The sequence below is a fragment of the Electrophorus electricus genome, chromosome 8 (assembly GCF_013358815.1).
Source record: "Electrophorus electricus isolate fEleEle1 chromosome 8, fEleEle1.pri, whole genome shotgun sequence".
Classification (NCBI taxonomy): Eukaryota; Metazoa; Chordata; class Actinopteri; order Gymnotiformes; family Gymnotidae; genus Electrophorus; species Electrophorus electricus.
In genome coordinates, this window is record NC_049542.1 from 21,473,119 (window position 1) to 21,500,988 (window position 27,870).

The following is a 27,870-nucleotide window of genomic DNA, read 5'->3' on the forward strand; positions in this document are numbered from 1 at the left end:
TGAGGTTTCAAACACATAACTATATTTATCAGTGACAGCATAGGGAGACCATTCACGACACCCTCGCATGAGATATTCATGCAACATAAAAGATTGTTTGAGAGGTGATGCGTGCCATAAACTTGTAGAATCGTGTATATATATATATATATATATATATATATATAGTCTTGGTACAAATAGGGTAGCAAAGAGATGCTAACAGCTGTTGAGTGAGAAAAAAGGTGGGAATGTGTCAATACCAGAGCTGCGGGGACCAAAGCTCCATAAGTGTGCACAAAGGACAAGAGGAGAGCAGCTGCACAGTGACACGTTACAATCTGGTTAGACAAAACTGAGTGATGTTTTCATACACTCCTGTCAAGAGTGGAGATAAGCCCTTAGCGCTACCAATTGCTGTGATGACTCTTTTTAGATGTATTAATGATGCATTTTGTCTAAACTGAGATGTGCTCATAAATTATTGTATTTTACATTCTCTTCTGTGTTGTGACTGAGGTTTTGAAATAAACAAAATTTTATGAGCACCTTCTGCAAAATTTGAGAATTATGTGTTGCAGGACAATTTGCCACTTATTCCAGGGTTTCAAAAACACAGTATTACCTAAAAACATACTGCATTTAACGACACATAGTAATATAAAGTTAATGTGCGCACACACACACACACACATGCATTGTATCATGCGTACATCACCCTCATGTTCACACACACAAAGCATCTCAGATCATGTGCTACAAGCATCTGATTCCAAACACAATGGAATGTATCCCCTGATGCAAATATTTCATACAATGCTTTGCAAAGTCGTCCGCAGTTCACCTTATAGATAGAGCTTGAAATCTCTCTTCCATCTCATTCCAGCAGTAATAAAATAATTTTCCTTCACATTAAACTCCTGTAGGTTAACTTATCTGAATCAATTACTGCTGCCATCAAAATGACACTGCAAAATAAAATTCAAAAATAAATAATGTGGAGAAAACAATACATATATAGAAAAACAAAGTAAAATCAACAAAAAAATTAAACAATGGGATTTTCAGTATGTTTCTTATTATGAAAAATCATAAATGCCATAGCAAAAAACAAAAAACAAAAAACAAAAAACATATTCAATCCATCAGTCCACTGTGTCTACAGGAGGCTACTTTGGATACTTACTTGAGCTACATAATACTGTCTTCATTCACAAGTGAGTAAAAAGAAACCTACAGTTGCCTTTTTAAAATGTGTTCTATATGTTATTATAATGTGTATATACATATCAGTAAGGATATAAAAAAGAAAACTGGGCTATCAGTGAAAAAAAAGAAAAAAAAAAGTAAAAACAGGACAGACATTGGAGTGGGTGAAGTGAAGAGGGTGGGTAAGCTGGCTGGAGAGGGAGTGCATGCAGAATTCCCAGGGAACAGTCCCTCCAGGCCAGGAGACTGGAACGTGCCAATGGCTGAACGCCGGGTATCAAGTGCTCCATGGGTCACCGTTGAGATATGGTCAGGGGAAGCGCAGCAGACAGCAGACGTCTTTGCAGATGTTGCCTTTGTTCTTCACATGTATGCATGTCCTTTCTTGAAGAAACTCAAAGTAAAACTGATGCACTTGTTTATTTATATTTTTTCTTAGAACTCTTCCATCTGGAACACAAATAACGATGAGAGACGAGAACCTTCATGCATCGAGCACACATTTCTTGTGGGACTCAGAACTGTGAGGCACTGCTGGGGTCGCACTGCAGTAGCCGCACGATAGAAGGATCACTTTTGGCACCTTTAATGAATTCCTCCAAAGACAACTTCCCTGTGTGGAATAGATAGCAAACGTGAGGCCCAAAGATAAGAACTATGGATTTATTTCAATGGTAATTTTTTAAACACAATGATCTTTGACCCTGTGCACAGTTGGTTGTTTTATGTGATTTCTATCTTAATTCTATCCTAACAAGATTTTAACCACATGCATTTATAATATGTACTCAAACGCATCTCCAGTTAGCCAGATTGGAATCTGATAGCTATTTAGCTCAAAAAAGCGACTCCTCATCTAATGTTGCTGCCTGTTGCTTCTCTTTTCTTGTGATGTACATAAATAATGCAACAACAATGAAATTAAACAAATGCAACTGTATGATGTTTTTTTTTTCTCCTAAAGTTAAAGAAAGTGAAAGTTTGGCATTTCCAGTTTGAAGTGGTTCCTGGCTTGTTATATCATGTAATGTGATGAGATGGGGAGAGTTTTTGGTTGCAAAGTGTGACTCAGATAAGTGGCTGTGTTTACACTGTATGTCTGGTTTAAATGTAGTCTCAGACAACATCCTGAAGTAGAAACATTTAAATCCATTTTAAATGCATCATGGGTGTGTTTACACTTGCACATTTATGTGGATAATCCCTATTCAGATATAATCCCGATACTCAAATTGCATGAGTTTAAACAGGGTCTATGAGAGATGTCCATCAACCCTAGCCTTCACAACAGAGACACACAGTTTTTTCTCCTACCATCATTGTTCAGGTCCATTTGTCTAAAGATCTTATCTGTCCTTTTCTCCGGTGTGGACTCATCCTCAGGCATTTTCATCACCGATGACACCATCTTATAGATGGCCTAAAACACAGGAGAGGGAGTATGATGGATTAAGAAGGATTCTGCAGTTGAACTCTCTTCTTAATGCTCTTGAATATATATATATATATATATATATATATATATATATATATATATATATATATATATAGAGAGAGAGAGAGAGAGAGAGAGAGAGATAGATAGATAGGATAGATAGATAGATAGATAGATAGATAGATAGATAGATAGATAGATAGATAGATAGATAGATAGATAGATAGATAGATAGATAGATAGATAGATAGATAGATGCATGTATGTATGTATAACATACTAAGCAACTTAATCTAACAAAGAAAGAGTCTTCTAACAAATTTGAACATATGGAGTCACATTGTTGTTAAGATAGCTGATAAGGCTGGAGCTGTTGTCGTTTGGAGAAAAGACCTTTACAATAGAGAAGCAATCATGCAGCTTTCCTAAACTAGATTTTATAGACAGAAAAGCTCTGGCAGGACTCTTCTTAGCAGGACTCTTCTTAGATTCTGCACAGAATCTTACTGTAGATAATCCTTTCTGTCATTTCTATCTTCTTCCTAAAATTCACAAAGAAAACAATTATGGATGTCCTAATATAGATACATTATGATGCTTGTCCCAGCCCAACAGAAATTATACCTCAATTTCTGGATGACATTTTTAAACCAATTGTTTAGTCCTTAACAACATGTGTTAAAGACTCTTCACACTTTCTACAAATCCATGAATGACTGAAAGAACAAATGCTATGTTCCAACTAATTACTTTTTTCTGAAACTGAAACTATTCAAAGCACAATAAAAATTTATACATGCTCATCCCTGATGAAGAGCTTTAAAATATTTTTGAGATAAGACCTGAGAAGAACCCTCCTACAGAATTTATCTAAAGACTGTCGGAACTTGTGTTCACTACAAACTGCTTCACCTTTGACTCCAAATACTGCTCAAAAATAAGAGGAGTTAGTATTGGAACTAAACTGGGACCATCCTATGCAAACCACTTTGGTGGATTTGTTGGGAAACGTCTTTAAAGCAACATACTAGACATGTACTCTTAGTATTTGTGAGATACTTTGGTGATTTATTTTGGCACTGGTGCATGCACATTAGAAGAGCTCCAATCATTTATTTCTTCCTTCTCCAAGTTCTACCCAGACCATGAAGTATAGCACATCCTGTCATGAGGATAACTTTTTTTTATGGATGTTTCAGTTAAGTCTGGAAATTCTTGTTTAAATACCATCATCTATTATAAACCTACAGTCTCCCATTCCCATTTGCAGTACAACACTTCACATTCTGAGGCCTGCAAAAACTCCATCCCTTACTCACAGCTATTAAGATATAAGCACATCTCTCTCTCTGTGTGTGTGTGTTTGTGTGTGTGTGTGTGTGTGTGTGTGTGTGTGTGTGTGTACTGGAAATGTCCATATATATATATATATATATGGACATTTCCAGTTTAATGATATAACGGAGTGGAAGAGGCTAGAGAAGAGTTGTCCTCTGGTATTATGTCTCTCCACTCTCACCTTACAGTCTGCAATCCCTGTGTACCAGCCAACCGTGACATCCATGAGCTTGAAGATAATCCCAACTGTTCTGCACACTGGGGTAAATCCTGGTTAAATTTAACTTGCTAATCCACAAGGGAACAGTACCACAGCTGCTGCTGACACCATCCCTCCACCCCTACACTCCATTGTTATGGATGTTCCCCTTGTGACATCACAGGCCAAGGGTCTTCACACACGGCACAGTGCTGCTGAGTCTGGCTGTAGGTGAGCACCTGTGGTAGTGCTCTCCATTGGAACATGCTTCTAAACCCCGCCTCAGACCATACCACCATGGGTCAATGCATTTCACCCCCACACATGGCCACACTTACAAAAGCAGTTACAATTAATAAATATAGTTGGGTTTATATGTCTTTATGTCAATACATTATATCTAGTTTTATAATGTTTAGTTTTCCCTGGTGGTGTTTATCATAACTAACCACAAGGTCTTATACCAGAAACTACTGAATGAGGCCCACCAATGTAAAGTTTCAAATCCACACAGCCTATAATAACATTATAACGTTAATAAGTTATAACGTGGTCATATGTGGTACAAACCCAGCCAAGGACAAATGCTGACCTCAAGCTAACACTGCATTAATAGCATTTCCAAGATCTGATATAAGCAGACCGCAGACTGCTCAACAAATTCACCAGCCACTCACTGACTCATTAGCAGAGTGTCACCAGTATAGGATTTCACAGCGAAGTCAAAACCATCTTCACAGCATAGTGATTTGTAGTTTTAATTGGGAGTTATAGTGTTGGTTGAATAGGAACCAAATGAAAACATTTTTAAAATAGCTTTCAAAGCATTTTTGTGACTTTAACAAGAGTGGGTCCAGGTGGACTCCTGAGTAACTGAAATGCAGAAATAACATTAGAATACCAAGAGTCAAGATGATAAATGTTGGTCATTTTTCACTTTTAATTAAATCCCATCACCATTCAAATGTAAAAATCTTACCCCTTGAGCCAATAGCAGTCATGCTAGCCTTTAGCCTCTGTGCATTATAAAACCTGTCTGCACCGTTTCTCCCAGAATGGTCTCTGACCTGCACAATCTCAAGCATCTCCTCACGACTGATGTAGCCATTTCCATCCAGGTCATACATGCTGAAGGCCCATTTGAGCTTCTGGTCCAGCTTTCCCCGAGATGTCACACTAAGGGCAATGATGAACTCCCGGAAGTCGATAGTGCCATCGTTGTTGGTGTCAAATGTGCGGAAGACGTGCTCAGCAAACTTGGAGGCATCACCGTATGGGAAGAAGTTAGCATAGATCTTTTTGAACTCCTCCACATTCAGGTGGCCACTCGGGCAGTCTTTAAGGAACCCCTACCAAGAGGGAAAAGCCTGTTTTAGTGACAGTATTAAGACTTACACTTTGATCGAATCTTATAACACAGAAACACAGCGCAATTTGTAATTTGTAAAATGTGAGCAATGCAATATTGCAGGATGACATTTCTACATCTAAATTAGTCCTATATATTTTAGTGGTTCTCTGTGGAATTATATCATCATACAGGAAGAATTTAAACATTTAGCCTTCTTCTCTAATCCTGAGTGGGTTCAAGCTTGAAGTTACAGTACTTTATTGCCATATAAGTCAGTGCTTTACTGAGAGGAATCTTTTTTAGTGTCACTCAAGCACAAACATCTACACATCTGACACACATTGCTTCAATAAAAAACACTTTTAAATACACTGAAACACATTAATAAAACATTAAAAACCATTAATATACAACACATTGCTAAGACACATTGTTGTGGTGTGGAGTATAACAGTCTGATGGCAGAAGGATAAATGTTGTTATGGAACCAAGATGGTCTACATAAGATGCCCTGGAACCTTTTACCAGAAGGGAGCAGTTTAAAAAGGTTTTGTGCTCGGGGTGAACCATCTGCATGAATTTTTAATGCTTTCTTTTTCATTCCATTGATGTATATAGAGACAACAGATGTGAGTTCACAACCAATGATTTTAGGAGCATAATGCAGCACCTTCTTTAACCATAAGCTGCTGCATTATCATACCAGACACGTATTGAAAAGGTCAGCACAATTTCTACCACAGCTCAATAAAAGTATAACATAAAGTCTCCAGTCACACCAAATTTCCTAAGCTGTCTTACAAAGGAAAGCATTTGATGAGCTTTTTCCAGCAAGGCAGCAGTGTTGTGTTCTAATTTAAGTGACTTACTGATGGTTGTCCCCAGGAGCTTACAGAGTAAACCCTCGCCACCCCCTGACCATTAATGGCCAGAGGTGGTAGGTCCTAAATTATCCAGAGATCCTGAATTTAACCACTCGTTACTTTGTTTTATCAATGATTTATCAGTGTTCAGGCTTTAATTATTTACCCTACTCCATTTCAGTACAGCTCCTGTATGCATTTTCCATCATCATTAGATATCAGTCTCACTATTGTTGTATTATCTGCAAGTATGTACAATTTCACTAAATCTGAATTTGATATTTAGTCCCTGTTATACAGAGATTATACCAAAGGAGACAACACACAGCCTTGAGGGGCACCAGTCCTGAGAAATTGAGGAGTGGAAACACAAGATTCTTTTTAACCATTTGCTTTCTGCTTGACAAGAAAAGAATCAAGAATCCATCAGTACAAACACTGGTGGACTCTAAGCCTTTGAAGCCTTGAGCCTTGAACGTAGCATTGTATTAAATGCTAAGCTGTAGTCTAAAAACAGAATTCATGTATATGTACCTGGTTCCTCCAGGTGTTGCAAAACAGAATGTAAACAGAGTGACAAAGCACAGGCCAGAACATGTTTGTTCAGCTCTTTTCTCAGTCCTTTGGCCAACACGACTCTCTGCAGCTTACATTTTAATACACGCTGCTTTCATCCACTCATATAACTGTATATTTACTGCAGGCATCCAGGCCTCCCCTCAGGTTCATCACAGCAGTGCCCGAGCCTGGGACTCAGGGCCTCTTACTGCAGTTCACTTTCCATGACCACTCTTCACAGAGATGCAGTGTCCTATCTCTGGGGAAAGAGCTGCTTTTATGCTCCTCGATGCCTGTGGCCCAGGGCCTGGATAAATAAAATCATGTGAAACAATGGTTGTATGACCTTTCAGTTGACCCCATTATTACTTTTTCTGGAATATATGTAAAGGGTATTTCAGATATTTGCACATTCGTTATTATGAAGCGGTAAAGCATAATACATCAAAAGTTACTTTTTTTTTTTGGAGCTTGTAAAGGAAACATTGGGCAAAAAATTACATTTACGCAATTTTTCCTTGCTCCAAATGATGTCATTTAGCAAAGACATGTTTGGTTCCCACATTTTGCTTATATTATTTTGTACTGAAGCTACAACACTAACACATAGCTAACAAGGGGAAGCTTATGTCCACCATTTACAGTTATGTCCACCAATTACAGTGAGATTGTGCCTTAAAGATGCTTAGGTGTTCAGTAGTATGTTCTCTAAATTTGTTAGGAACATTAGTTTCATGGCAACTGCAAAACTAAAGGAGCAAATTGTGGATACCATTCATGTCTTGGCTGACAGGTTGTTTTTCTCACCTTGTACCACTCCTGCAGCTCATGGTCAGAAAACTCAGTGTTCTCCCTCAGGTCCTGTAGCATCTCTGGCCTGAGCTTGCTATTCTGCTTTCCCATGTCGACCGGGTCTCTGTGTGCACAGCGACGACACCAAGGCCCCTGGTCAGAGCTGCCAACAAAAACACACCAATCATGGGAGAGTCCCCTATCTTTAATGTGCAAAAATAACCATACATCGGCTAACCATAAAGACAGAAAAGTATACATTTTGTAACAAACTTCTGACATTACAGGTGTAATTAAGCAGAATGTGTGCAAGTATGTCATACACAGTCTGTTTAATTAAATGAATACATGTGCATATGTTAGTGAATTAATCAGTCCTTCCTGACTCACTTACCCTAAGGCTCAAAAGGTCCCTGTACCCACTAAGCAGATGAAACAAAATCCCAAATCAGGTTAATCACTCCAAAATGCAAAATGGAAAAAAAAAAACATCTGTTTGAGGTAAATGTTTTCATGACATATTTTAAAAACACAATCACAAGTATGGGAGCCAAAATCTGCTGTAATTAATAGCCCAGTCGCCCACACTGTCTGCAGATCAGACAGCCAGCAGGGCACCAGCCCAGCTGGGACATGAGCTACAGTGACGAAACCCCAGAGGAGGAGAAGCAGAGAACAGCTCCTGGAGCTCTGGAAGCTTCAGACATCATGTACAGCCCACACATATCAGGCTTGTGGGCCTGATGATGATCTGAAGCTAGCCTTCATGAGAGATAGAATCTGACCTAAGCATGCTTGCATAAGTGAAAAAAAGAAAGAAAAATATCAAATAACAAGGTATCTTTCTAAGCTTCTGTCAGTGTCAGGTCTGAGGATGATCTATTTTGTAGTATGTAGGTGGTGACCTATCTAATTTATTTTTCCTACATCATGTTTTCTGGACTCTGGGGATAATTATGCCCATCTGAGGAAGCTGAAGGATAAGCAAACTATATAAAGCCCTCTCAGCCCAATATGCTCTGAGGAGTTCCAGCTCTTGCACAACTGCCTCTGTCCACCCCAGAGACTCAGATAAACATGCACTCCCTCTCTCAAATGACCCAGTGTACTGGTCAGTTTAGTTTTCGACCCCGGTGTGGCCTTCTGAATACTGCAGCTTTCCAACCAGCACACAACTGTTCCATGGATGATTTCAGTATGCTGCCTGATATGCATTGCTTGGACCAGCGTTTTCAGCCTTTCTCGGTCTCAGTTGCTGACTGTGAGTAAAGGGCAACTCAAATCTAAAGCAGAAAGTTCTGAACGGTAATTGAACTGAAGGTTAAGGTCAGAATTCATGTGGAACTGCCTCAAATAGTATTGGGCAGCATGGCGTAAACTGAGGTGCTCTTAATTCTCTCTGGATCTGGTATTGTAGCCTGAAGAGTACCATTTCATAGGGACTTAATGCCATCATTCAAAACTGCTATTGCAGTTTTATCAGCCCTAGTGAGCTCTAGAACTTATTGCATTTAAAAGTGCTTTAAGCCATGATTGAAGAGGGAAGAAAATGCTGGTACTTATGCTTATTTACATGTTGGCAAGTGTATCAATCAGTATTAATAAATCTTAAAGTATTGGATTCTGAATTTCTACAGTGAATAAAAGGCAGATTTCTGTTAGGAGATATAACAACATAAATTTATTTACCTAAAGTGATAACTATTTGGTAAATTGTTACATTTGATCATATATAATGAAAATATAAAATAATTTAATAATGTAACATTTATATAATGCCATATATTATGTCTGTGTGTACTATTATGTATGTATGTGTGTGTGTGTGTGTGTGTGTGTGTGTGTGTGTGTGTGTGTGTGTGTGTGTCTGTGTTTGCACATGTGTACAAAAATGCTAAATTTGACCCCCTGACCAACAATCAAGCCACTGAACTTTACATGCATTATTGCTAATGTCATAGTTCAGGTGTTTCAGATGTTTTTGCTCCTGCTCTGAAATACCCTTTACATATATCAACAGGCTCCTCACTATTAGGAGTGCCACTAACATTAGCTTGCTGCTCCTGGTCTGCATTTAGTGTTGGCTCTGGGTGAAGCTCTGTTGTGTCATTCTCTGACTCACACATTCTCTGTGTACCCTTTTCGAACCAAGCCAACATCATTATTTAGCTTTAACATTACTTTCATTAGAATTAACAGTACTTTTCTTGCACTAGAGAGAATGGGAACAGGTGAGTGTCATGTAATGCTCCATAAGCCCATACAGTATACCGGTCAGTACAGGTCCACTTAGAGCACATAGAGCCATATGTGTTTGAATACTTCCTGAACTTCAGACAGAGAATCCACTGCCGAGAGGAGAGGCAAGGAGAGGAGGAATGAAGATGATTTTATACCGTTCTCATCATTCTCATATTTTTCTCATGCAATCCACATTCTCTCCTGTTTACAAATATGGTTTACAGTTTACAATTTCATGAGTAGAGGTAAAAATCTATTCCATTAAAACTTTTCTAGATAAAATACTCAACCAAAACTTAGACATGGGTGAGAATTCACCTCCAGTCTACACCTGTGCCTCTCTACACTTATTGCTCTTTTCTGTTATGCTTCAGTTTCTCAAAACTGCCATTTCCTTCACTAGCCACTAGGTTTAAATAATAATCCACTTTTTAAACAGTGTCCCACATGTGCAGAGGAAATGTCTAGGACAAGCTTCCCATCCCATTCCAGCTCATCTCCCAAATAACTGTTCCCATTCTCCCTGTGGATTAGCAGCAGCTGTGCTGTTAATCCAGCTATGAAAGCATAGATTAATATGTAATGAACACTACAGACAGGATAGGATATCACTAAGGACCAATATGAATCAAGTTCAGTGGTGGTATATGTTAATGTTCACAGGTGTTAATATTGACAAGAGGAGAGTTAAAGTGGACAAGTGTATGGCTTAACAAAAATGCATTTGAGTATTCAGTACCTCCTTATTACTTATTTTATATTCATGTTTTCTCTCTAGCACAATTTTTACAGGAGGTGGGGGCTGAACACCATTGTGGGGGTGTTTGAACTCTTGAATTAAAACAGTTTAAATAAACAGCTTCTGTGAATCAGATGTTCTTCACACATTTTTATATGTATGTTGTATCATAATCTTTGAGATTTATATCCAGAATATTCTTATGGTTTGTATTTTCCTTTGGATAGGCATCTAATTTTGTCAACATTTTTCTTTTCACAGTATATAATCAAATTAACAGTGACAGATTCAAATAAAATAGAAAATAAAGACATGTGTGTTTCCTTTTCTGCATTATCTTCTCCTCTGTAATGACATCAACATTGTCCATTGTTGTTTAGGTGTTTTTTGGTTTTACTGAAAACACTTACAAATGAGACTTGACAAGTTTAAAAATGTGCTGAGTTCTTCAAGGTATGGATTGTATCTTTCTTTTAGCATCTTTAAAGTTGAACTATGTTTATAATTCACTGTGCTTTAGAGAATAGGTTTCTACTGTGCACTGAGGCATTGAGAACTGGGCCACTGTGTAGTACTGGATCCAAAACATCAACTATTAATCAAGTCAAGATTAAGAACAATGCTCAGTTATAATAGATCCACAACTTTCAATAGCTCTAACTTCTAAGATGCTAAAAGATGTTAAGTTTATGTCATGTACTGCTCGCATCCTGTGGGTTACGAATAAATGTATGCATGCTTATAAGAATTGATGGATGTATCTAAGGGGACATAGCTGTTATGATCTTAAGGAAAAAAGAGACATTCTTTAAAAAAAAAACAGAAAAACAGAAGAAAATAAACGAACACACGAACACACACACACGCACACACACACACACACACACACACACACACGCACACACACACACACACACACACATGACCTTGCATTCCAGAAAGAAGAAAATATGCTTGTTAACAAGCTCTACAAGCACAAGGGCTGAGGCTGAGAGTGACACAGCATACCAACTATTAAAACAAAGGGAAAGAAATTCTGGACAGAGTATAAAAGCACATCACACACTGTGAGCATCATATTGCAGCATCTATAAAAAGGCAGAAGCAAAAAGATAGAAGAATTGATTTTTTTTCATCCCTTGACTTTTTATCTGCATAACCCCTTTACATTTTTGAGAAATGTAATCAGAGAAGCAATCTGGTAATCACAGAAGCAATCTGACATGGCAAACAATTTTGATCTCTTTAAATCATGGTACTGTCTCTCCTTGTGTCTCTCTTTTAGCCCCTCTAAATTTCACCCTAGTTGCCACTCCTCTGAGTATCTTTTTTCTCAGTATCTTTAAATCTTTGAATCAAGTTCAAATCAAGTTCACGAGAGAGACAGCCTCATTTTTCTCACTTTATTTCCTCTGCTTTCCATCTCTCAGTCCTTCTTCCATCCCCTTCCAGCAAGACATGCAATGCAGACACAGACACCCACACACACACACACACACTCAATCACACACTCAAACACACACATTCACTCACTCACACACACACACACACACACACACACTCACACACACACACACACACACACACGCACACACACACACACACACTCACACACACACACACACACACACACTCACTCATACACACACACACATACACACTCACCACACACACACACACACACATACACACTCACATACACACACACACACACACACACACACACACACACACACATACACAAAATAATAAATAAATAAATCACCATGCTAACATCCCAGCAACATTACAGGGGTATCTGTGATCTCACAGAAGCAAAAGTGGGCCTCCTCCATGCAAATCCTTTGTTGACATCCCTAGTGCCACTAAGCTGTAGGGTTTGCTTGGCCAACAGGCTGTCTATCCTACAACTCATAGGAATGTCAGCAGCATTTCTGAAGCTAAGTGTAGAATTTAATCTTTTGTCACTTATACAACATCCTTATAGCTTCACAGTGATGTCTCCCTCTAGAAGCCTCCAGAAACATCACAGAAGCACTGGACCACTGGGCTATTCCAGTCTTTACACAAGTGGCAAGTCCAGCCCTTAATGAAGTCATCAGGGGACAAACCCTGACTTACATCAGTGGAGCATTTATTTCATGGATAGTTCAAATGGGAGGAGGAGGAGGAGGAAGAGGAGGAGGAGAGAAGGGGGGCAATTCAGCGAGCAATGCTGAAAGAGAGAGAAAGAGATGATGGGAGAGAGAAAGAATTCTAATGAAGGCAGTAAAAATAACAATGAGGTTGTGTCCTCGGTGGGTGAAGTCCCTCCTGTCTAAGCGAGAATACCAGCTCACTTTGCATTCTTCATTTAATTCCTCAGTAGGGACTGTTGCAAATCTTAGCTGTCCATCCATTAGAACAAAAGGGGGCAGAAAGCCCATAGTTGTTATAATTTAACATGTGCCAGACCTAGGATTGGATTTACACATGCCTATCCCTCAGATTCACTGAACAGTAGAGCAAATGATAGCATGTGAATTAAGGGATATTACTCAGAAAGAGACACAGAGCTGTCTGTGGTGGGGAGATGTAAATGAACCAACTGCAGGAAGATGGATGAAAATGCAACTGTATAGAATGTGCATCTCCCACCCCTTCACTTTGACAGTGTGGATCTGCAAGCACAGAAGTGCTTATCGGAGCAGCCCAAGTTCACTTCTCACAGTAAAAAATCATACAGTAAAAAATGCATAAAAATCACAGTTATAATGGCAACCTGGCTTTACACAGTGCAGGGATCACTTTTTCATCATGAAGGAATGAGGTGGGGAATACAGAGTCATGGGCTATGTACAGATGCCTGATTATCAGAGGGCTGCTCTCACTGGAGGCTGTCATGACCTCCATGATGCACTGTTTGTGTGTGAGTGTGTGGGTGACTGTTTGAGTGTGTGAATGTATGTCATGGCTAAAAGCAGGATGGGAGATTTACAGTTGGGTAGGTGTATTAATGCAAACCCCATGCAATCATTTCTGGTTAGGCGTGTTGCCATGATGGTCTCTATAAATGATATAGTTCACACATTCCATTAAGATTGTTGTTTTAAACAAAAGGAAAGGTCCAAATTCTGATGAAAGGCCAAGCTTTATGAATGTCATTCCTAAATGCCATATAGTAAGCCATGGATAAACTACATTATACATTATCACAACTATACATGATGATGAGAAGCAAACATGAGACTTAACCAGCTCTGTACACAGTAGTTTCAGAGCCTTGGTCAGACAAAGCATTTTTCTGAGACAAAGCATTTGAAGAGGGTCAGAACAAATGGGTCAACTGCAAGCATGCTACCTTTGAAGAACTCATACTTTTAAAAGGTACCTTCTATTTCTATAATGGGACACACAAAGAGGGAATAGTGACCTTCATTCAGACAGGGACAGCACCACACCTGAGAAGTACAACCACTGGTGCATCACATTAAAATAACTCAGCTTTTTTCTTTATAGCAGTCAATGATCTACTGAATTTTTTTGTAATTTATTTATTTATTTATTGGCTATGACACAAATTACTTCTTATGTAATAGCTTCTCAAAAGGTTCTGAAGCATCAAAATTAACTTAATTTTAGAGAAAGGATAGCTACTGATAGGAGAGGAAATCTGTTTATATTTAATTGCATATATTTTGGACGGCAGGCCATTCCCAGATCAGCAGTGACATATGTGTGTAAAAAAAAAAAGATACTGGACCTTTTAAATGTAACTTCCTGACAGTCATACCAGCATAACAGTCACTACAATGCCACTTCCATTGCAGTGTATCTGGGGTGCTGAGAGGGATGTGATCTCTAGCAGCTATCCAATCAGCAGCAGTCCAGCGGTCAGAGTAGCTGGTGAGTGTAAAGTGTATATGGCAGGGCACATCCGTTGTGTCTGAGCACAAAAATACACCCTTTTAGAAATGGAATGGAAAAACTCACTTATTTATTTTATTTTGTTTTATTTAATTTCATTTCTCATAACAGAAGAATGTTTAGGGATGAAGGACGAAAAAGGAGTGTGCTACTGGTACCAGCAGTTTTATATAGTTTATGATATCATCTGTCTTGGCACTTAAGAAAAAAACACAGGCCAATTTTTTTATGATACACTCCATTTCTTTTTCTGATAACAGTTCCTCAGTGATAATTTGTGTTCTGTTCTGGCTCCCCGTATTTCATTTACATGACTCCAGATGACCCCTCAGTGTTAACTGGGTAAGTCATTTAACACAGTATCTTTTCAATGACATCCAGTTTCTTCCTGTAATCTCTTCTCTCTGTTTGGCCTGAAACACTGAAACACAGAGGTGAGTATGTTTCTCTTTGAGACGCTTTGCCTTCTGTTTTTCCTACTCCTGGGCTGAGAAGTTTGAATACATCTATGACAACTGTCCTGATTTCCCTTTTTAGAAACAATCAGATTTTTCCAGTAGCATGGTATGACAACTAAATAAAAATATGTCAATACATTGTTGCAGTGTATAGTATGCTTCTTTCTGTTTTTCAATGGCTGCTTGAAGTTTTGAATCAGTCTTCCCACTAACCTGTTTGAGGCTAGTTGGTGCAGACTTAATATCTTGAACAGTTTTACTGTTGAATGCCCTGAACCAGCTACTTTTGGGAGCCCGTAAGCTCATAGCCTCAGCAATCACAGCTCAGTCACCCTGGTTTGACTTCTGGCCCAATGCAAGCACCCATGTCCACAGGAAGCTGATGTGTGCACTTTTCTGAAACGTCTATATGTACTTATTCATGTGTGTGTTCTGGCAACCTCAAAAGATGCACTTGAGCTCTGTACATAAAGGGGTTCATTGGTTTGATAAAACAAACTTCTGGTAACTACCATAAACTTAACTATTCCTGTTATCCTAGTAGTTTATTTGCTTTGTTTTTTCATCCCATTCAGATGCACAGAACTGAGATTGAAAACAAAATAATGTGTTTATCTACCTTTGTGAAATAACTATTAGTCTGTCACTTTGTTTCATGCTATGTGGGCAAATCCAAATGCCGACTGAAAATGAAAAGTTGTGAGTACAAATGTCAGATCAGGAAAAGGGATGAGAAATCCCCTGTGGTGAGACATTTTAATAGGGAGGGACATGATGCCAATTCTTTACCTTTTATGGGTCTGGAATAGTTAATCCATCGTCAAGGAGTGGACATGGTATGAAATGTTTTTTACAGAGGTAGTCATGGTACATTTTCAATCTCAATTCTGTGCTACTGAATGGGATAAATGAAGATTTTGCTTTGTCATGTTTTCTATGGGTGGAATTTATGCACTTATTTACTGATGTGAATACAATTATGAACAATTCTGTATTTCATATGTTATTGTACATGTACCTGTAACTCACCTTTTACTATACTGTAGATATTAGTTTGTTATATGCATGCTGTTTGTGTCTTGAGTCAAAAAATTATTGCATAATATATGAGTGCTGTCCAAACACCTCTACTCATTATTTCTTGCATGGATCAAACACATTTAAAGTAGCCAATTTCTTAAACAAGCCAGGGCCTGTTTACTTTATTCTTACAAGTATTTTAACAAGCAGGAATACCCTTTCTGCCATATACAGCATCTCTAAAATTATGTACTCTCAATATGATACCCAAAGCTTCTTTTTCAATCTGAGAATAAATTACTGAGAGCAACATTAGATTTTTCACTACTATCTGTTACAGCATCCACCTCATAGGGACTTAAGCGTTACATGCTAGCATACATGAGTTAAAACAGCAGACACTGGTTCTTTGGCTTGGCTCTAAGGAATGTCTTATGTTCTGTGACAAACACATCCAGGGCAATGTTCTGTTCCAGGGCAACAGAAAAAGTCTTAGTCTTAACTTCTTATAACTTTTCTTCATTCTTTTTCTGCCTCAAACTACATTTTTTAAAAACATTTTTGTTTCCATGGTATTCTGGCAGGTTAGCAGCATCACTGTTCTCTCACAGTCCTTTCTCTGGTGGGCTTTTTTAACATTTCCATTATTACTGCTGTTTCTTCACAATTGGTTTCTTAGCTGTTTTTCTAGCAATGCTCCAAATTCTCTCTTGTTGCAGCTAGCTATTTTTGTATTGCTAGATATTTGACTGGAGTCTTTACTGCAAGTAATGCACAAGTATGGAAACTTAATATTTTATTTGCCACACTAAAAAGTACAAAGGAAATTTTGGGATGTCTTATGGTAAGTGACATGCTGAAGATTTTTGTAGCTTTACTGAAGAATAGCTACTACTCATAACTGCTGAGAAAAAAAATATTAGGCTACTAGCTCACTTTTTTAGGGCTAACGAACTTTGCAATTCTAGACCACTCTTTTCAACAAAAATGTATAATTAGCCTTACTGTCACAATTTTAATGATACTTTTCACAAATGTGTCTCCTCCTAATCATCAGTTCTTTTCATTACTGTTATAACTATCCATGATTTCAGCTATCTTAACCTATGTATAAAATTTACAATTTCAGTACTTATGTTTACTGTCCAGATTTTTATATTCTATCATTTTTTTATAATACACTACAAGGTCAAACCCACATGTCATTTGATCAGAACATATAACATTAGTAATGCTTTTTTTAATAGATCACATATCTCACATGTCAATCTCACATATTGCACATGTTCTTTTTATATCAGTGATCTTGATTGGTTAAACAAAAGTTTAACAAAAGTATGGAGCTATAAAATGTTTTGTGTGCCGTGTGTATTGGTAAATTACATAAATTACATATTTACAGTTAAAGAATCTTCCTATACCAGAGATAAAAAATATGAGTGTGGGGTTTTCCATGGAAAGAGTAGCACATCAAATTACAAAGAATTCAGAGCCTCATGAGTTTTTTCATACATCATGCATATTAGTCTTTGGGTCTAAACTTAGCTGATGAAATAAAATGAAGCTTCATGAGCTTCATAAAGATTATCATTGTTTCTTGGTAAATAATTATCACATCTTAGCTAACACACTATAGATAAACTTTTGAATGATCACAACTTTGGGCATTTAACATACAATGAACATTTCCACTTACAGAGATAGTTTGCCAGAGATGCTAATATAGTAACCAAAAATGCAGCCACCCTATCTGAACTACATGTTGATCCAAGTCTTGCAATGTATAGGGGAGGAAAATAACTGTTTGCCCCAACCGTTATTTGGACTAAACACTGATCATGTACACCTTATGTGATGTCATATAGAAAAACTGATCAAAAGGGGATGCATAGTGGGAATTGCAATTATAAAAGGGGGAGGGGTTTTGCCTCTTTTTTATAGGGAGAATGGAATCCTCTTGCATCCTTCCTGAAATGGAGCCCTGGAAGTGACACGTTTCAGATAAGAAAAGTCATCACCCTCCAACAGTAAGTCCATCAGCAGGGCAAATAGACTCAGGGATAGATGCAGAGAGGCATAGGCAAAGGATCTAGACCAACTTAACTGCAGTCCACATTCAGGCCTTCTGTACTTGATACAGCCATTATACAGTCTTGATACAGTGATACATGATATAGACTTCCCAAAACTCTCCTGAACCAACCCCCACCTCCATTCCCCGATCCAAAACCCTTGTGTGATTGCCCCCCACACCACCCCCTAGTAGCTACACCACTGTGTATCCTTGCATTTGAGGGCTTCCAGAATATGCCCTTGTAAAACTCTTTGTTGTTTTTGTTTTAATGTAAGATATGCCACACCTAACCTCAATAACTTCAAGGGTTCTTTTATAAAGGTAAAGCATATGGGCCCTGAGATATGGTAGTTGTATTATCTTCCAGTTACCATTCAGAATAAGTCCAGCTAAGACCATTTTTTTACCATGCACGATTCCCACCTACACACATACAACCAGAGAGACAGAGAGGAATAAAGACAGAGAAAGAAAGAGAGCCTTCAAATTATGTCAAAATTATTAACAAAATTGTAGGTATTCTTTCCTTCTCATTTTGATGCAAAGAAATAGTTAAAGATATTCTTAAGAGTAACCTTATTTGAAAACAAACAAGCCACTTGTACTGACCTCTTTGTCTTTAGCAGTGACTAATAGTCAGGAAAAGCTTTATGCTAATGCCCTTCTCAAATCCCCTGCTTCATGGTTCACACAGGATTTCTGAGCTGCCATTACCAACCAGTATGCCATCGTCCTGCCAGCCACACTGCAACAGCCTCACCGCCCTCCAAGGGAAGACATCAACACATCCATCATCACCTCATGACCTTGTGGGGTTTCCTGCAGGTTTCTACGGCTGAGACAGGCCACATATCTACATGAATCTGGAGGTTATGTTTCTGGCAGGGTTGAGAGAAAGGCAACATGGTTGTTTAGAAGGAAAGGTAGACAGAAATGCTAAAGACCTAGGTCAGCTAAATGCCATAATGTAAATTTAAATAACCTAAGTGATTATATATACTATACCTGTCTGAAACATGTTTAAAAAATGCTTTCTTTTTTCTCTTATATGCTATTTATTCAGGCAAATTAATTAATTTTTCTTTCTAATGTCCACCTTTTTAAACCAGCAGAGCATCTGTACTTCAAACAATCTCTCTGCTCTCTGTTGTCTGTGAGTCTTGTTGCAGGTGTAAATCCCACTGACTGAAGCCTGAGAAACACTGTGTACCAGATCAAAGAACACATATAGCATTCTCTAGCCAAGCTGATCCTATTAGTAAAGTACCTGACCAAGTGTGTAAGCAAACACTATGCAGCCAGTCAATGAGAGAAACTGTAACCATGTCATGAAAGAAAATGTAACAGTCAGCGATAACAGAGTAACATATGAATTAATATTTTTCTGGTTTTATGACCTTGGTCCAATCAGAGCTGTTCATGTAAGTTCACAGGGGATAGGGTGGACTGTCAATGACTCACCATTATTTTAATCAGCAGAATTCATCAATAAAAAAGCATGCCAAATGATTTTTAAAGGTTCTGGTATCTGACTCATCCTGGACAAAGATGTTCCAAATGTTAAGTCACTAGGATTTATTTATATATTTTGCTTTCCGCTCTAGTTACCACCATTTTATATGACAACTATTCCAGCACAATTATTTAACTTTAAAATAAATTCCTTATCTTTCATAGAAACGTTAAGGACCACTTTCTGGCATGAATTAAGCCTAGTCTTGGTCTAAATAGTTATTTAGTAATATGAACTAAACAGTCAGCAGTCATTCATCATCAATACCTTTTTACCTAGGTCTACAGCAAATCCTGGTCTAAAAATGGATATAAATGAACTGACAATGTCAGGGAATGGTATTTAAATTTCTTTGTTAATTTCATGACTGGGTTAGAGATATCTCATCTCAACTACTCTGCCTATTCTTTTTAATTTTTAATCCTTCACCCAAGGGCAGTAGACTCCAAGGACACTCCCATATTCTGCACAAAAATTCTCACAGTACTTTGTGTGCAGAGGGCAAGCAGTATTGAGGTCAAGGAGAACAGATCTCACACTTCCCTTAGGGGTGGAGTAGAGGCAGGCCCTCACCAACACAGGAGTCATTGCCAAAGCTCTAAAGGGCTGAGTCGTGTGGTTATCTTGGCACTGAACTAACATGCCAGCCTCACCTTGCCCCATAAGTGTATCACATGCCAACATCTACTTTGCTTGTCACACCTTCAAAGCCATTTTCTCCAGAGGTCCTCTGCAAATTCTGCAAGGCATTCAAATAACAACTTAAGCAGAATAAATAAACTATGCATATATACTTTTATGAATTTAGACCTTCAAAATTTAATAATTTTTTAGCATACTTGTTTTGTTTTTATAGCATACTTGTAGCAAGAGTAACCTTTAGTAAGTTATTGACACCCACTGGCAGTCACCTCTCTTCAGTCAGTAACTTCATCTTCCTAAAGAAAGGCACTGAAACCCCAGCTATTCTAGCACTTAAACCATCGTGGTAAATTGGTATTTCTAGCAGGGTCCTGGGAGAAAGAAAGCAAATCTGTTAATGAACAGCTCTTATTGGGAAAGGGATAAGAAGCGGAAGAAGAAAAGGATTGGCCAAGAGAAAGAGGCAGCTAAGTGATTCTGGACTGCAGTAATGTGTCCTCATCTGGAGAATAAGTGCCCTTCCCTTTTATATTTGAAAATGGAAAACATAATCATTCTAAAACATAGAAAGTAATATTATTAACAATATTATACACATATATTAAAGTTCACTAAAAAGGTGGCATAATAATGTCTTGGACATAAAACCATACCCATGGCCATTTCTGCATGGAGAGAATAATAAGGAAATAACAAGATTTACATGGAGCCAAAGCATTCACCTGAATACTGAATAACACTGCAAAAGCCAAATCCTCTTGACAGAAAATACATATTAAATAGATACTTTGCATACAGCGATCCCAAAGAAATTTGAACTACCCAATCCATCACTGAGCAGAAGGGCTTGGAAAACAGCTTGAAATGCTGAAGGATGGAAAATATTTTACAAGGTATGTTTCTTGATACATTATGGACTCCACTCTCCCATTTCCCGTGGTGATGAAGCCCATACTAAAAATACACATCCTCTTTCATCAGAATACAAATTGCCTTCTCAGCCAAACTGTCCCCTTTACCTACTATCATGTGGCACAGCAGACAGCCTCAGCACAGGAAGGTTCCTCCTCCATGTCTAAGATCAAATATGCCCACCATGGGTTCACTTTGATGCACTTCTAGTGCATGCACTGCACTGATCTGTATTCCTTTAAAGATGTGCAGCTTGTGTGGAAGAGTGACTCTATATATCGGTCTCTCATTTTGTTTGTTTCTGTTTCTAATTTGTCAATGCCTGACTAACACTTGATTGCCATCTCTGCCAACATATAAATATTATTTTGGTTGTTCTTCATATTTCCATTTCTGTTGTGACAAACAAAGCAATTGCTTGTGTTTGTGAGTTCAGTAAACTTGATAATGAGAGTTTGGGCTTGTCTTAAAAATATTTTAAAGCCATTCCAGTCCATTTGATTTATTCTAAAGTACAACAATTATGCAGGTCAGGCTTCAGTAATCAATATTTGTTTCTCTCATTCAACTCTATCAGTCTAGAAGAGCTACAGCAGACATGGGAGTCTTGGGAATAATGTGTTGCTAATTGTTGCCAATTCCATTTAGAAAATGGCTCAGTATACTAATACATCGATTTTGCTTCTCTAAATTTGTACAAAATATAAACTTTGCAGGATCCCTCTATGTTTTTATTTATGTATCTATGTATCTTGTGAAGCTTTTTGAAAACTTCTGGTAAATTGCAATTAATCCAGAAAGGATGAGACAGCTTCAAAGGTCTACATTTGGTTTGCTTTCATTGCTCATCTCTAGTTTAGAAACTGCCTGTATTATTCTTCTGGTCAAACACCAGTGACCCTCTTAGTTCCCTTTTGCCAGTAAAAGGTCTTCCAAGAAGACATAAAGGAGGATAACTGAACCAACAGAACTCAGTGCAAACAAATAAAACTTCTGTGTAAATTATATTCTGCCACTTAATACAAAGTATGATAACCCTGGCTGCCAAGATGAATTGCCAGAGCCAGAGCAGTGAGGAGGGGGTCAGCCTGACCTCACAGAAACTGAGACAAGGCAAAAGACTTGGAGGCATTTTCTACTTCTCCCTACACCCATGAAACATCTCTTTGAGTGCCACAGCTTCGTGGACCCAGGCAATGGAGGAGGTTGAGATCAGGATAATTGCAAATCAGGTCTTGCGAATCAGGATACTATATACACTCTTAGCTTAGAAAAGGATCTATTATTCCAGCAGACAATCAACACGCAGCTGTACAACACACTGCATCAGGGCTGATTAGCCGCATCAGATAGTATGATGTTGAGTGTCTCTGCTGTCTGGGTGTGTGAATAATAATTGCACTGCTTTCAGTTCCACTTAAATACACACACAAACACAAACACACACCCCCACACACACGCAGACAGACAGACACACACACACACACAAGCAAACACACACACAAAACACTTACCCAGTAGAAAAACACATTTGCTCTGAGAGAAATCATTAGAATCAACCACAGTGCGGGCACTGAGCATAATTGCCGCCCTGTCAGTGTTCTCTAATGGAGGGCTGAGACCAGGTCTGGGGAGTCTTTGGAGAGGGGAAGTGAGGAGCTCTCAGTGGTTGGTAACCCACATACATCCTTGAGATGGAGCCCAAATACAGTACAAGTTACATCTCATACACTGCAATCATGACTGACGGGGTATGCGGGGTCAGGCAGTCAGGAGACAGGCAAAAGGCTGATTGCTAAGAGGGTCTGAATGCTCAGAACAGTGTCAGGGCATGATGTGTGCATCATTTTTGCAGTTGATGAGACTATGCGAGACTAACTCTTGCACTGCTGCCTACAACGCAGGGAACATGGACGAGTACAGGGCTGCGGCATACGGAGTGCGCAGGGCGGCGAAGCGGCGCTACTGGAAGAAACTAGAGTCACAGTTCCAGCAGAGTGGCTCTAGAACCCTGTGACAGGGACTACGGACGATCACAGATTACAAGAGCCCACCCCCCGGACTGATGAGCGCAGATAAGTCTCTGGCAAATGAATTAAATACATTCTTCGCTCGCTTCGAGGCTGCATTTAGCAACGCTAATGCTAACAGCGCGAGCGCTAACAACGCAAATGGTGCTATCGGCGCAGCCAACGGCGCATGCGTAAAGCCCACCATAGGCCAGCGCCCTCTCATCATCGCGGACAGTGACTTGAGGAGAGTGTTCAAAAGAGTGAATACCAAGAACGCGGCGAGACCAGAGAGCATCTGCGGTAGAGTCCTCAAAGCCTGCGCAGACCAGCTAGCCCCGGTATTCACTGACATCTTTAATCTCTCCCTGACGCTCAGTATCGTCGCATCCTGTTTCAAACGATCATCCCGTGTCCCGAAGAAACTTCGGTCTTCCTGCCTCAACGACTACCACTCTGTTGCCCTCACATCGTTCATGAAGTGCTTTGAAAAGTTGGTCAGAGACTTCATCACCTCTTCACTGCCAGCCTCCATCGACCCACTGCAGTTTGCATACCGTCAGACCCGCTCTACTGATGATATAATCGCACATCTGCTCCACACCACACTGACCCACTTGGACAAAGGGAGGGGTAATTATGTTAAAATGCTGTTTTCGACTACAGTTCAGCATTTAACACTATCATCCCCTCCAGACTCACTACCAAGTTGGAGGATCTAAGACTGCATCCATCCCTGGGTGACTGGATCTCCAACTTCCTAACAGACAAGCCACAATCAGTATGGGTGGGCAACTGTCTCATCCACCCTCACCCTCAGCACTGGAGCTCCCCAGGGTTGTGTCCTAAGCCCCCTGCTCTACTCACTGTACACCTAGGACTGCGTGGCCACTTCCAGCTCTACCATCATCATTTAGTTTGCTGACGATACCACTTCCTAGACGTCAGCAAGACAAAGGAGCTGATTGTGGACTGCAGCAAGAATTAGGAATGGCACTGCCAACCTGTTAGGATCAACGGAACCACATTGGAGAGAGTAGACCGTTTCAGGTACCTTGGAGTTCACATCTCGCAGGATCTGTCCTGGTCCCACCACACCCAACTCCCTGGCAAAGAAGGCTCGTCAGCGTCTTTACCATCTCAGACGCCTAAGAGACTTCAGACTGCCTTCCAAGGTGCTGCGGAACTTCTACACCTGCACTATCAAGAGCATCCTCACGGAGAACATCACAGTCTGGTTTGGGAACAGCACCAAGCAGGACAACAAGCACTCCAGAGGGTGGTGCGTTCAGCAGAGTGCATCACTCATACGGAACTTCCTGACCTGCAGACCATATATTACAAGCGGTGCCAGACCAAGGCCAGGAGGACTGTGATGGACCCCACCCATCCCAACAATAGGCTCTCCTCTCTGTTGAGGTCAGGGAAGCACTTTTGCTCCCTGAAGACCAAGACAGAGAGACTGAAGAGAAGCTTCTTCCAGCAGGCTATTCAGGCCCTGAATCAGGGCAACTGATGAACTGATGGGGCTACTCTGTGTATGATGTCCACAATAACATCATAAAAAAACTCTAAAAACTGTAAATTGTACATTGTATATACACATATTATACATTCCCTCTTCATCCATCATAACATATTTATTTATTCATGAAACCACATCCATTTCCCTGTATCTCTTCTCAGCTCAGACAGAGCAGTTACAAAAATCATTTCACTGCCAGTTATACCATGTATGACTATATACGTGACAAATAAACTTTGAACTTTGAACTTTATGCTTTCTTGGTATTACTGAGCTATGAATTCACATGATAGAGAGAAAAACAGTCATAACCTAGTCAAGCATACAGTATTAAAACATCAGAGCATCAGGTTCTCTGTTTCTAGAAGAGGACTGATAACATGCAGTAGTTCAATATCATCCTTACATTTTTGTTTGTTTTTTGTGAACATCAAAGTGCAAACATGGACCATTAGGAGACCATAATAATGTCTCCATAATAATTATATATGACCTTTCACCAGTAGGCTGTCACATGCTTGCATTTAGCAGCACAGTGAAAATTGACTAAATAGACAATAAAGCCAAAGATATTCCTGAATAAAGTTGAAGAAATAGGCCCAAAGTGAGAATTGTGCCACATGGTGGAAATGGTTCATGCACTTAGAGCATAGATCCAATAAAATACAATAGTGCTGTTAATGGAAAGCACATCCAAACAGCAGCCTTGAGTTGCTGTCATCTTTGATTTGTTACATCTTCAGTAATGTTGAGTTTAATGACTTAATTTCAAAGTAAAACATCATGATAGATGAGACATTCACAGCACCTATATGAAGAGACATGTATTCAGTGTAATCCTGAAGTTATACCAAGTGTTCAAAAGACACACAAACTTGTATAAAAACATCCTACTTAGGATTGTCCAATACATATACAAGTACAGGAGAAGAATAAAATCTTCATCACACTTTACACAGTTGTCTGCTAAGCATCTTCAATCTCCTTCAGTGTTTCTTCTGTGTAATTATATGTCAGATTAAAAGAAATTCAGAATAACTAGTAGCAAGTGTAAACACACAGGCACTGCTGGATCCTCTTCCATTTCCCTCTCTTATCTTCTTACGTAACAGCGATGCTTTCTCAGCAAGCAGCCTGTCAGTCACACACAGCTGACAGACACACAGTCATGGCTCAGCGTATGGCTCTGTGTCCATTTGTCATTCATATTGCACCAGCAGTTCCATAATACTAGTTTATACTAAGTAAACAAGATTCTGTATTCACAGTAATGCCTGTCATCAATGGAATGAGAGTAGGAATTGGCCGCAGATATGTTCAGAGTCACCCAGTTATAAATGTATCAAAGCTTGAACTTAAAAGCAATGGGAAGTGTTCTGTCCTCACAAATTTGGCCATATGTATTTTATTTGTACTAATACGTGGGATCTTCCAGTGAATCACATTATACTCTGTGTGTTCTGTAATGATCAACTCGTCCTAGATAAGAATTCTTTAGTGATGACCAATCTCCTGATTTTTGTAGTGGTGGCTTCATAAAATGTACATACTAAAGGCGCTTAAGTGTAGTACCAAGAATCAATACAAAATGCGTCATAAAAATTTAAATTAAATAAAATTAAAGTGGTTTGTTCATAGCGTGTTTCCTGAAATGTACCGAATTTATGATAACACGCCAGTTTTCTTAGCACATGTCAATAGTAGACATGTTTTAATAAATTTGCATTAGGTGATATTGTATTATTACACTCTCTAAAGATATTCGTGAAGGAAATTATTTATTTACATCGAACAATATACTTCTATAGAATTAATATATTTTGAAGGCACCTCACGTAATTTACTTACAATTTTACTTACATACAATTTTATCCCGAGGTCCAAAACATAAACACAGGACACCTCCTTACTGCAACCAAAGGGGATTCAGTTTTGTCAACGAATTCATCGCTTCGAAAGGAGAATTCCGGAAAGCATGCGCATCCACCGAATGCAGCCCCTGTCCCACGAAACGTTAATTCTCAGTAGCACATTAGTAGTGAAACGATTATTTACACAAGACGTAGGCCTATGTTTCATTTACGAACTACTGCTGAATTAGAGTAAATGCGAAATAACCTCTACACGGTGTAGTAGCCTAAGCTTCTTATAATGCAAACTCTTCATTGGAGCCTACGAGCACCGTGCAATAAAGAGCAAATGGGGTTAGTTAAGTTTATGCGTTTGAGTAATCAAGCTTTTCTTTTCTTTTTCCGATATGAAACATTTAGGCAACCCGTTATCCCGCGCGTGGTGGGCATTATAGGATAGTATTTACAATTCAGAATAGCAGTCCTCTAAATGGCATGCACGTCTAAGGCATAACCGACCTACCGTCATTACGAATTTAATGCTGAAATCAATATTTCAGATAAAGAGAAGGCGTTGACTGTATCTTTCTTACCGTGTTCAAAATGACTGAAATCCCCTCGATGTGTTGATATGTACTGGTGGCAGGAAGTGTGGCGAGTGCGTATGCGCCTTTTTGTTCTTTTCTGCTGCGCGACTACTACTGCTGTGCCCCGTAAACCATGTTAACGCTGGATGCCCCGCGAGAGAACGAGCAGCGTGTGCTTCCACGGTGCTGTCAGAGAGAAGGCTATCGGTTTAGAGGATTTAAAGAAGAAGAGGGTGTTGGTAGGATTACGTGGTGGGGTTTTAATGAGATGTCACTACGCCAACTGGTGTCAAGGCCCCCATCCAACGACCGTTTCCCTGCTCTGTAACAGCATGCTTTTTATGTTAATTAGCACTAATTCATAACGGATCCATTAATGGTTGCTGAATGCATCAGATTAGGGGCACTTGGTGCAACCTGAGCATCCCTACAAAGGACTTGAAAAAGTTCAGAAATTAATAAGATCCAACTAAATTCTGAGTTAGGCACAGTTTATTAACTTCAGATGTCATGTAGTGAGTAACATCATTGAAAGTAGAGAGCCTTCCTAATAACAGCCTTTGTAAAATTAAAAGAGAAAAATGTCAGCTATTCCTTTATAAAACATCATAGCATAGAAATCAACATAGCATCACTTGGAAATGAGCCTCAGAAAGAGAAGGAGAAATGT

General features: G+C 39.1%; 1 protein-coding gene across 1 annotated transcript; it reads right to left on the reverse strand.

Annotated features, from left to right (window-relative positions):
• hpca (hippocalcin) lies at positions 1 to 27,412 on the reverse strand. The gene is made up of 5 exons (XM_027006386.2): positions 27,207 to 27,412; positions 7,740 to 7,887; positions 5,228 to 5,509; positions 2,503 to 2,608; positions 1 to 1,801 (listed from the first exon to the last, which is right to left on the reverse strand). Exons 2-5 carry the CDS (start codon positions 7,833 to 7,835, stop codon positions 1,704 to 1,706), a joined length of 582 nt encoding a protein of 193 aa, XP_026862187.1. The 5' UTR covers positions 7,836 to 7,887; positions 27,207 to 27,412; the 3' UTR covers positions 1 to 1,703.
• Between the last annotated feature and the right edge of the window lie 458 nt (positions 27,413 to 27,870).

Coding starts and splice junctions, on each gene's coding strand:
- hpca (XM_027006386.2), bottom strand. CDS start 7,835: ATGGGAAAGCAGAATAGCAAGCTCAGGCCAGAGATGCTACAGGACCTG. Junction 2,609..5,227: donor AGATGCTTGAGATTGTGCAG/GTCAGAGACCAT, acceptor CCTGTGTTTTAG/GCCATCTATAAGATGGTGTC. Junction 1,802..2,502: donor AATGGACCTGAACAATGATG/GTAGGAGAAAAA, acceptor TATTCCACACAG/GGAAGTTGTCTTTGGAGGAA.